This window comes from Lolium rigidum, chromosome 7, assembly GCF_022539505.1.
Source record: "Lolium rigidum isolate FL_2022 chromosome 7, APGP_CSIRO_Lrig_0.1, whole genome shotgun sequence".
Classification (NCBI taxonomy): domain Eukaryota; kingdom Viridiplantae; phylum Streptophyta; class Magnoliopsida; order Poales; family Poaceae; genus Lolium; species Lolium rigidum.
In genome coordinates, this window is record NC_061514.1 from 273,031,804 (window position 1) to 273,042,667 (window position 10,864).

Genomic DNA, 10,864 nt, shown 5'->3' on the forward strand with positions numbered 1-10,864 from the left:
CAGCTTCGCCGCGTATGCTGTCTGCTTGATGGTGATCTCTTCTGTACCCTGATGGACTTCGATGCCGAGGTAGAAGCTTAGCAACCCCAGGTCGCTCATGGAGAACTTGGTCTTCATCTGTTCCTTGAATAGTGTGATCGCCTCCGCGCCGGTGCATCGTAACGATCAGATCGTCCACATAGACACCCGAGCAACAGCTTCTCGCTCCCCACGCTCCGCGCATACACAGCATGTTCGGATGGACCGTGCTGGAAACCAAGTGACGAAGCGTGTCGTCCAGCCTTGATGTTCCGAGCGCGCGGAGCCTGGCGGAGGCCATAGAGAGCTTTGGACAAGCGCAACACCTTGTCCTCCTCTCCATCACGCTCGAAGCCAGGAGGTTGTGTGACATAAACCTCCTCCTCGAGCTCCCCGTTGAGGAAAGCTGATTTGACGTCGAGGTGGTGTACGCTCCAGTTTTCGTGAGCTGCAATGGCGAGCAGCAACCGCACGGAGTCGAGGCGGGCGACTGGTGCGAAGGCCTCCTCGAAATCCACGCCGGCTCGCTGCACATACCCCTTGGCGACGAGTCTCGCCTTGTGCTTCACCACCACGCCGGAGGAGTCCTTTTTCAGCTTGAAGACCCACTTCAGTCCTATCGGACGCTTTCCGGCGGGCAACGTCGTCAGAGCCCATGTTCCGTTCTCCTCAATGGACGCCAGTTCGTCCATCATCGCGGCACGCCAGGCAGCATGAGGTTCTGCCTCGGCAAATGTGCTTGGTTCTTCTCTCCGAAACAAACAGCAAGGAGTCTGAACCTCCCACGTCAATGTCGTCGTCGTACACGCTCTCCAGGGTGCGATAGCGCCGCGGTGCTTCCTCCCCCACGAGCTCAGAGTCTGGGGTAGCACCCGACGGTGGCGAGACGTAGCCGTGGGCAGCGCCCTGCTCTTTGTATGCTGTGGCGGTGCTCGATGTTGGCGACGCCGAGCCTGGCCCCGCGGAGGGTCCAGGGTTTTCTGCGAGAGGCGTGGCCGGCGATGCTGGTGAAGCAGGTTCCGTCGCTTCGTGGGCGTGCCCTTGCGGGATGGGCCCAAGCCCGGCGGCCACCGCAGCGTCCGTGTCGATGACGAACGTGCCGCGCCCCAGCTGCTCAGCTCCCCAGTCCCACCTTGCCGCCTCGTCGAAGATGGCATCGCGTGTGATGTGCACACGCTTAGCCACCGGATCGTACACACGCCACGCCTTGGAGCGGCCATGCTCGTAGCCGATGAAGACTGTACGCAAGCTGCGATCATCGAGTTTCTTCGGGTTTGGCTTGGTTACCTTAGCGTGCGCGATGCAGCCGAAGGTGCGGAAGTAGCTCACGGTTGGCTTTTCTCCGTGCCACGACTCGTACGGTGTCGTGCCCTGCACGGACTTCGTCGGTGCACAGTTCAGCAGAAGCACGGCGGTGGTGACCGCTTCTCCCCAGAACTCATTCGGCATGCCTTTGGACTTGAGCAAGCAGCGGGCCGTGCCCACCACGGTCTGATTCCGCCGCTCGACAACCCCGTTCTGCTGCGGAGAGTATGGAGCGGTGAGGTGTCGACGGATGCCGCGGTCGGCGCAGTACTCGCCGAACTCTGTGGAGTTGAACTCCCCTCCACGATCCGTTCGGAGCACACGCAGCTTCACGCGCGTTTCCACCTCGACGCCTGCTTGCCAGCGTCTGATCGCCGTCGGCGCCTCATCCTTGCTCCTCAGTAGGACAAGCCACATGTACCTGGTCTTGTCATCCACCAGGAGCAGGAAGTAACGCTTGCCTCCATGGGTCGGTGGAGAGATTGGCCCACAGAGATCACCGTGTACTAGGTCCAGCCGCTCGTCCGCTCTGTACTTCGCCGTGGCGGGGAATGATGCGCGTCGCTGCTTGCCAACGAGGCACCCGTCGCAGATCTCGTCAACATGCTCGATCATGGGCATGCCGTGCACCATGCCGTCACGACCAAGCTTGCGCAGTGACTCGAAGTTGAGGTGGCCGTACCGAGCATGCCACTTCCATGCCTCCTCGCCGGCCGAAGCTGCTAGGCAGATCGGGCGTGTGACCTGCAGCGCAATGGTGTACAGGCGATTCCCAGTCCTGGGCACCCTGGCGATGAGCTCCTCTTGTCGATCGCGCAAGACCATGAAGCCGCCCTTTACCAAGGCAGAGCATCCCACCTCGTCGAGCTGGCCGACGGAGACGATGGAAGTTTGGAGCCGAGGGATGTAGTACACCCTTGACAGTACGCGGTGACGCCCTTGATGCGCGACGAAGACGACGGTCCCACGTCCCTTGATGTCCACCACTGATCCATCACCGAAGCGCACGGTGCCGGAGACGTTCCGATCAAGCTCGGAGAAGACCGTGGAGTTGCCGGTCATGTGGTTCGACGCCCCCGTGTCCATGTGCCACCTTGGGTCCTTGGCGTCGTCCTCGGCGCCGAGGCAGACCTTGGCGCGCTCCTCATTCAGATGGACGATAGCGTCGTCGTCCGTGAGTGCTTCCCCCTCCCGGGGAAGCACCAGTGCCATGAGTAGAGCAGGATCGGCATCATCCGCCTCGGCGACGTGGGCCTCAGCTGCGGCGCCCTCCTCCCGCTGCTTCTTACGGCACTCACGGGCCCAGTGGCCCGCTTTGCCGCAGTAGCGGCAGTTGCCGTCGCGCCGTGGTGCATTGTTGTTGTTGCCACCGGCGCGGTTTGCGTCCTTGCCGCGGTCGTGCTGCTTCCCGCGCGGCTTCTTGCTCCCGCTTGAGCCGCCGCCGGGAGAGCCACGCCCCGCGCGCAATCGCCACTCCTCCTCAGTGAGGAGTAGCTGGGTCCCTCCTTCCTCCTGCTCCTGTTCGTGCCGCTCCTCGGCGGCCTTGAAACGCCCGACGAGCTCCTCGATGGACGTGGTGTCCAGGTCTACGAGGCTGTCGATGGAGCAGGCCGCTTGAGAGAACCTTTTTGGTGCGATGCGAAGCCACTTCTGCATGACCCGCTTGTCGGAGATGGGGTCGCCCAGCTCGCCAAGCCTCGCCGTGAGACTCGTCAGGCGCATCGCCAAATCATCAACAGACTCACCGGGTTTGTGGCGCAGGTTCTCGTACTCCGTTCGCAAGGTCCGGGCCTTGGCATCGCGCACCTTCTCCGATCCGGCGCGCGAGCTTCCGGATCGCGTCCCACACCTCGTGTGCGGACTTGTGCTTCCGCAGCACCGGCGAGCATCTCCGGCGGGACTGATTTATAGATCAGTTCCAGGGCGCTGCGGTCGTTGCGATAGCCGCACTCATCCTCAAGATCTTCTTCTCCCTGGATCGCGGGCCATAGGCCCCGAGCCTGGAAGCTCACCTCCATGAGGAGGCTCCACTCCGCGTAGTTGGAGCGCGTCAGGGGCGGCACGTTGGAAGGACCCGCCACGACCGGCGCGTATGGCCGCGCCACCGCCAGCTCGCGCCCCTTGGCGGCTGCGGTTGGGTCCCGAACCCTTGCGCGCGGCGACTTGCTGCCGTCGTCGTCCTTGCCCGATGTGTCACCCGGTGCCATGCGGATCCAAAGCCCTAGGCTCGATACCACTTGTCGGACTTGGCGCTCTCAACTCACACAACAATGGCGATCAAGAGATGAACTCGGAGAGGAAGAAGGACACGAGAGTTTTGTGCGAGTGCTCAACTTACTCGCTTTTCTCGTTGTTCTCTTCTATTTATTCGGTTGTTACAAACGTGCTAACCGAAACCACAAAACCAGGAGCACGATCAGGCATCTGACGCTGCCATCCCAACGTCACCCGAACGAGTCCCACTAACGCCGCCATGATCGCATGCTTCGTGCCATCCCACGATGGATCAGGGCGTCGATTCTATCTTATCTAGACTGAGTCGCAGCTCAGGTTATTATCAGAGAAAGCAAAGAAAGAAATAAACAAATGACAGAAAACCTCTAAAACGATTTTCACTGTCTAACTGTCTAAACCCTGAAACTGTTGAGGCGAGGCAGCTGTTTAAGCAACAAGATGGCCGCGTTGATCGCGTCGGGGGTCGACATGGGCGTGAGCCGGAGCAAGTGGATCATGGTGAGCTGGGCGCAGCTGTGGCTTCGTGAGTGCGAGCCCAAGCGGCTTTAAAACCCCACCCTATACTCCATTGTAAGCATCGAGTTAGAGCTCGCATTAGGAGAGGGTAAGTGCGGTGTTGACCAGTCTGCGTGTTTTCTACAATCGTATATCTATTCTATGCAGGATAATAGAGGGATAGAAGTGATGATAAATCAAAAAGGAACGCAATCTATGCTGTTCGAACCGACTAGCAGGGGTGATAAGCAGATAAAGCTAAATGACTGCTGGAGGAACCATTGGTTTCAATGATGAGCTAAATTCGGAAATTCAATTCGGCTTCCGGGTGCGTATGCACCCTCTACTACGTGACGATAAGGAATTGTAATTATTTCAGCCTGGAGAAATATTCCTCATTGCAAAAATGCCGAGGGTCCTGAAACTAATGTAGGTCTCCTTGTTTTACAAGCTATCCTTGCAAACTATGGTGGTCCAACTAAATTTGAAAATGGTTTTGCTGCACTGGTTTCAGAAGTCAACCTGATGGAAACGAGCAAGCCTGCTATATCCAGTACTGTAGACGAGATCAGGAACCTAGTAAGTTATTACCTACTTATGTTTTTCTCAAAAATTAATCACTGTGTAATGAAGCTGCGCATCATCTTGTAAATTAAGGTTGTAGCGCGTTTAGTGGGCAAGTGTTGCTAGGTTATGTTCCGTCCTGCATGATGGAGCTTACCGACCGTGATTGTAACCAAAACTATTTACTAATGAATACAAGCCCAAGTTCAGAAAACAGAACAAAAAGATTATATATAGGCTTCTATGATTTGTTCGATGGAAAAAATGACCCATACAAACCAAGCTAAAGCTTGTGGTGAAAACCGTAAACTGAAGGAATCATGCATATTTTCAAAGTATTCTTATGAGAGAAAGATAAAAGTATGAATGTATCAGTCCTCATATATGTAGTAACAAATATATAAACCATGTCACGCACAACCAGGACTAACAAACACGTCAACAACACGACACGACAACAATTACATGGGAGAACACGAGATAACAATACTGTGAGAACGCAGTTCTCATGGCTTAGCTTCCGGCTCTGGGAAGTGGAACTCGGGGATGGTCGGCAACTCTGGCTTTGGTGGCAGCTCCACCTTGAGCATCTCCGGCTTGGGTGGTAGGTGCACCTCCGGGAACGTTGGCAGCTCTACCTTTGGGAGCTCAGGCTTAGGTGGCAGCTCCACTTTAGGCAACTCGGGCTTAGGTGGCAGGTGCACCTCCGGAAACGATGGTAGCTCCATCTTAGGAAGCTCAGGCTTAGGTGGCAAGTGCACCTCCGGGAACGGCGGCAGCTCCACCTTGGGCAGTGGTGGCAGCTCAGGCTTGTGCTCCTCACCCTTGGTGGGAGCAGTCTCCTCCAAGATTCTCGCCGCGCCGCTCATGGTGACACAATAGAGAAGCAGACCAAGGAGGAAGAAAGCGCTATTTTTCAGAGCCATATTGATGGACTGTGTGCAACACTAGCTAGCTCTAGCAGTGGCGGTTTGGATGTGGAAGAGATTGCAGATGATGCGTGCTACTTATAGGGTGCAACATGTAGCCTGTGGAGAGACTCCGGCGCTTTGCAACAAGTTGGGTCATCTACTTCTCTGCACTTCCGTCTCATGTGTGTGCACTTCCCCAGTCTATATCTGCTCAAGGTTTAGGTGAGGAAATAGTTCTCCGGCTGTTCAATCTTGTGCATGGCAGGTACGACCGTACAAGCACATAGAGTTGTTAGCTCAGCTGTTAAGAAGAAACATCGTGTCCAAAGGCAAAGGGAGCTACGGATTGCAGAACACAAGCAAGCCTGAATATATAGCATTACTGAAGTAAAACACACAACTTCTGCTGAAGCAAAACCAGCCTGGAGTTATAGGGCAAACAATTAACTCTGAATTACGATCATAACATTGTTACAATATGTAGGTTTTGAGAATTTCAACAAATAAGGAGCACAAACCAAAACTTGATTGCAGAATGTGGTGATCCCTAATGTAGATCTACTTATGCGCAATCGCTGGCACTAAGTGTAACAGCTTCACATTGTTATATTGATCTGGCATATGGTACTGATGTTTTCAACCCTAATTGGCATGGTTTGACCTTTAGGGATGTCTTGTCAACCAATATAATCTGGATTGAACTGCTGTTAACTGCAAAACATGCAAGGAGTTCAACACAGGAGTGAAGCTAAAGCAAGTTATGCATGATGTAGATGGTTACAAAATTGGCTTCTTTAATAAGATTGGAAATTCGAAGTTAAAACCTTGATAGCACAACATGTGGGGGGATCTTCATCACGCTATTTCAACCCCTGATGAGATACACAGCTTGGAATCAGCTCCACCACTTATTACACTGTCCCCTTTCCACCAATCGGCACATAAAACCTACAGCCATAGTATTTAGTTGAGCATCTCATTTTTTTCGAGAAGTATGCAAAAGGTAACCCACAACAAATAATTACCTTTTCGGTGTGTGAGTCAACAGAAGCCAAAGGCCACTGCAGCAGGAGCAAAATCATCAATGACATGATTATGCGCTGATGTGTGAAACAAATGAGAAAAAAGAGATTAATCGAATCTTACTGCTGTCCTTAGATCCCACAACATCACTTTCCCATCAAATGAAGATGATAACAAATGATACCAGGAGCTTGGATGCCATTTGCAGGCAGATATCCAGCTTGAGTGCGAAGAAAACTGAAAAACAGGAGCAATTGTTCCTATATGAAGAAAACATATGAGCTAATCTTGAATTGTTCCAACAAAGCAATACAGGACACAGTGTTTTCTATGTTTACCAGGTTTGCGAGGATCCCATACCCTCAAAACAGGGTCAGAACCACCAGCAGCAATTAGTGAAGAGCCTTCACCACCACAATCCAAGCAATTCAAGGCCTTTCCACAGAACTATAAACAAGGTTTGGAGAACAAAAGGAAATTAGATTGGTACAGTTATGAAACAACCATAGAGATGTAGTAGCCATATCACTGGTAGACAAAATTTTGTTTGGGCAGTGTACAAATTAGTCAATGAATAAGTAGGGACTTGGGAAGAGACAATACTGAGTGATACAAATAGAAAAAACAGAACATAAGAGTACAGATGCCAATCAATATGCATAGATGAACTGTTTCTTTATCTAGAAAATTTGCAACCTATAGATATAATCTGCATACCATATTCCATGTTTCTTTCCCTGTTTGAGCATCCCACTGCCGAACAGAATGATCCCAAGATGCCGAATATATTGTTTGCTGCTCAGGCCAAGCAACAGAAGAAACACATTGTGAATGTCCCTCAAATGTTGAAGATGCTGAACCCTGCAGTACAACAGGATGAGAACTGTGAGATCAACAGGATTTATCATGAGCTCATGCAACAAATGAATCGATTATAGCACAAGGATTTGAAAACCAATACCCATCACAAGCCCATTTGCAACTGAATAACTTAAACCAAGTGGTCCAGCCCAAGATAAAGCACTATGGAGAAGTCAAGAGTAGCTCACAACTTGAACAGAACACCGGCACATACAACGTTGGGGTACTTATTCTATTTATGCTGAATATTCACTATGATGGGTATTTATTCTATTTATCAGTGACTCCTGACCTTAAAGTAAAACACCGGCACATACAACGTTGGGGTACTTAGCTTCCTAACCCCAAAACATAATAAATTACAATGCAGCAAGTCACAATTACCTCTAACTGAGACTCTTCGGGTTCAGATGCATCAGAGTTCGTCCTTCTCTTTTTCACTGTGACAGCGTCACCATCTTCTTCAGATCCTTCGACTGCCCATAGCTTAATCTTGGTATCCCAGGAACCAGAACATATCTATGTACAGAAAAATATGTTAAGAAGAAATCAGGTTAAAAATGATGATATAGCGCTGTGTAACATCAGATCAAGTGACTCATTACCATATTTCTGGAAGGGTCAACAGCAATACTTTGAACAGATGATGAATGACCAGGAAGAATTTTGTAAGCTCCAATTTTCTTCGGAGAGTCCATGGTGACTGAAGTATCAAACTTCAGGAATGCATAGCATAATGTAAGATTCATAGAAAAGTATATGTTGCAGTGTAAATAAACAAGACTTGTAAAAGCAAAACTGAATAGATTTACCTTGAACAGGCGCAATGACCTATCCTTTGATCCAGTCACGACATGCAAACTGCCATCAGTGTCAAGTCCTGGAATAACATTATTCAAGTTAGTTTGCTTCAAGATACACATGGCCTGGCACGGTGGCAATGGTGGTAGGAAAACAACAATTTTGGGAGATACTCCGTAACAAATATTTTGAGCAAAGAAACCTTTATTGATGAAGCTGGCAGAAGTAACTGCACCACTGTGTCCCTCCAAAACATGAGTACATACAGCTCCATCTTTCCATATTCTATGCAATAAAGGACGTTAAATGGGTAAGAGATATAAAAGTACTCCAGAATTTTTGTTTACCAATTGACAATGTTTATGTGTGTTGTTGTTTAACAGGGTCAAACAGAACAAACGGGAGACTTAATAGATACACACCTTGCAAGACCATCATAACAACCTGTTAATAAGAACCTGCCAAAAGATAAGTGGGTTATGAAATAATGGAATACAAACAGAAGGGAAACATCAAAGAAAAATCAAGCTGGTTCATTTGAAAGATCGAATGATTTATGCAAATCAAGGAAACGATCAAATAAGTCGCTGTACAATTATGCATGAGCATATAGCTTTACAATACTGTTCTATTTGAGCCACCAAAAATGATATTTCTACAAGATCACATTGGGCCAGTTAGTACAATTGAGTGAGCCAGTTAGTACAATCAAGTGACTGAATCCAGGAAAGTGGGAGCTGTAGCTCCCTATTTGAAAATCCACCTATGCATCTAACTCACAAAAGCCCCATAGAATGGAATCTAGGATTTATCATTTGACTTGGCTCTGGTTGAGATAGGATAACACTAGTCAATTTCAGCCTAGCCTTGGCAAGCTCCATATACCTTGGCTCGGCAATTTAACGGTTAGCTCATTTTAGTTGTATTAAAAACTTACAAGTATAATTATCATCAGCCAGGTGAGTAAAACTGAAAACCACAACAATGCCATACAAGTTCTATCACTTGCTGATCGGGATTCTAAAACTTATACAGAACCATCTTGGTAGGAAAGCATTCAACTATTGCCTAAGTGAGATATATAGGTACAACCGTAATTCTTCGAGCTTAGTAAATGGCTAGGCGATGCATATCATTTCGAAGAAATCATTTGCTTGAAACATGTCCACAAGAACAGACAAAGGACATCATGTTTCGATACTGCCATGTACCATCCCTGAGTTTTTCCATTTGATTACAACAACATATCCCCTGCTTTTTTTATTAAGTGTTCATCATAGACTAATTGTGCAAGCAGACCAATTAAAATGCTCATTTTAATCTTCTCCGGATCAAGTGCGACCTACTCTGAACCGAAAATGGACATAGTCGTTTCTATTTTTAATTTTGTTTGCATCAACTAATACTTATTCTCACAAGTAAGGCACGTCCCCAAATCCAGGAACAAAAGACCATGCCATCTAACTAATGCACACATCGTCACAATGAAAATGGAAAGATTATGCAAGGTCTTGACGAATTGGTTCATCATTGATCACCTAAATCCTCAGCAGAGCACAGACATACCTTGAGTTGGATCCATCAACCGCGCTAACCCAGTCATCATGTGGCAAGGGCTGCTCCTGCTTCTTCGGCGCCACTGCTTTAACATACTCGAGCTCAAGCACCCGTTCCTGCAAAAACGTTCGAACCAAATCCCCACATGATTTTCACAGCCACGTCCAAGGCAAATAAGTAGCTCCCAGAACCCAAGTCTCCGAGCAAGAATCCGTACCGCTGAGATGCCCTTGGCGAGCAGGAACTGGTGGAGCGGCATCCGCACGAGCTCGCCATCCACGATGAAGTCGAAGGGCTGCGCCTGGTGGTCCGGCTCGGCTGGGAAAATGAGAGAGCGGTTTAGAAAAATCCCGGGACGTCTCGCCCTAGCGGGGTGAGGGTTAGGGTGCGGGGGCGCTCACCGGAGAGGATGAGGCTGTTGACGATCTCCGAGAGGCCCATGCGGGAGAGCTCAGCGGGCACGGCGATGGCGGTGGTCAGCGCCCGGAGCGGAGGCGGGAGCTTCGTCACGAAGCGCACGCGCACCTGGCGGGACTCGTCGGCGTCCATGGCGGCGTCGGCGGGTGTGCGGCGGCGGGAAGGGTCTGGGGAGGGTTTTGGGAGCTGCAAGGTGGGCTTATTTGGTTAGGGTTTTGGAGCCTGCGGGACCCGGTGGCAGTGAAAGAGAGCTCGGAGACAAGTCAATGGCTTCTCAGGAAACCCCTTCAGGTATGGCCTTATTGCATTTTAGCTCAAGCTTATAGACTTTGGGCTTCTGGCCCAGTGAATGAGCATTCACTGGACAGTTACTAGTCTGGACTAGACCCATCGTGGACTAGACCGACTCATCGTGGACCTGAGCCTCTGGCCCACTATGAACTAGGCCTTATACAGTTGTATGTCCACATGTCATCAGTTAGCGTGTCTTAGCATCTCTCAAGAAAAAAAAGTTAGCGTGTCTTAGCGATCCACTGATGTTGACAGGCTCTCCGTGCAACTCCATAGTGTGGTTGTAGCATCAGATATTTAGATTGTCTTGTTCAAACGCCAGATCAGTTTGGTATCCCTTTAAACATTGCAATATAATAAAGTGACGGCTGTTTCTCAAAAGAAAA

General features: G+C 49.9%; 1 protein-coding gene across 1 annotated transcript; it reads right to left on the reverse strand.

The window, feature by feature from the left end:
* Window positions 1–5,954: 5,954 nt before the first annotated feature.
* On the reverse strand, window positions 5,955–10,319 carry LOC124677301 (ribosome biogenesis protein WDR12 homolog). The gene is made up of 14 exons (XM_047213305.1): window positions 10,172–10,319; window positions 9,988–10,088; window positions 9,780–9,886; window positions 8,636–8,671; window positions 8,416–8,498; window positions 8,225–8,292; window positions 8,018–8,128; window positions 7,797–7,931; window positions 7,269–7,412; window positions 6,890–6,998; window positions 6,675–6,811; window positions 6,554–6,589; window positions 6,353–6,476; window positions 5,955–6,239 (listed from the first exon to the last, which is right to left on the reverse strand). The coding sequence occupies exons 1-13, from the start codon at window positions 10,317–10,319 to the stop codon at window positions 6,384–6,386; spliced, it is 1,308 nt and encodes a 435-aa protein (XP_047069261.1). The 3' UTR covers window positions 5,955–6,239; window positions 6,353–6,383.
* Window positions 10,320–10,864: the final 545 nt, after the last annotated feature.

Bases quoted from the DNA above. Each gene is read 5' to 3' on its own strand.
- LOC124677301 (XM_047213305.1), bottom strand. From the start codon at position 10,319: ATGGACGCCGACGAGTCCCGCCAGGTGCGCGTGCGCTTCGTGACGAAG. The intron at 8,672-9,779 runs GTATGTCTGTGC...ATCTTTTGGCAG, and splicing joins GTTGATGGATCCAACTCAAG to GTTCTTATTAACAGGTTGTT. The intron at 7,932-8,017 runs GTAATGAGTCAC...TTCTGTACATAG, and splicing joins TTGACCCTTCCAGAAATATG to ATATGTTCTGGTTCCTGGGA.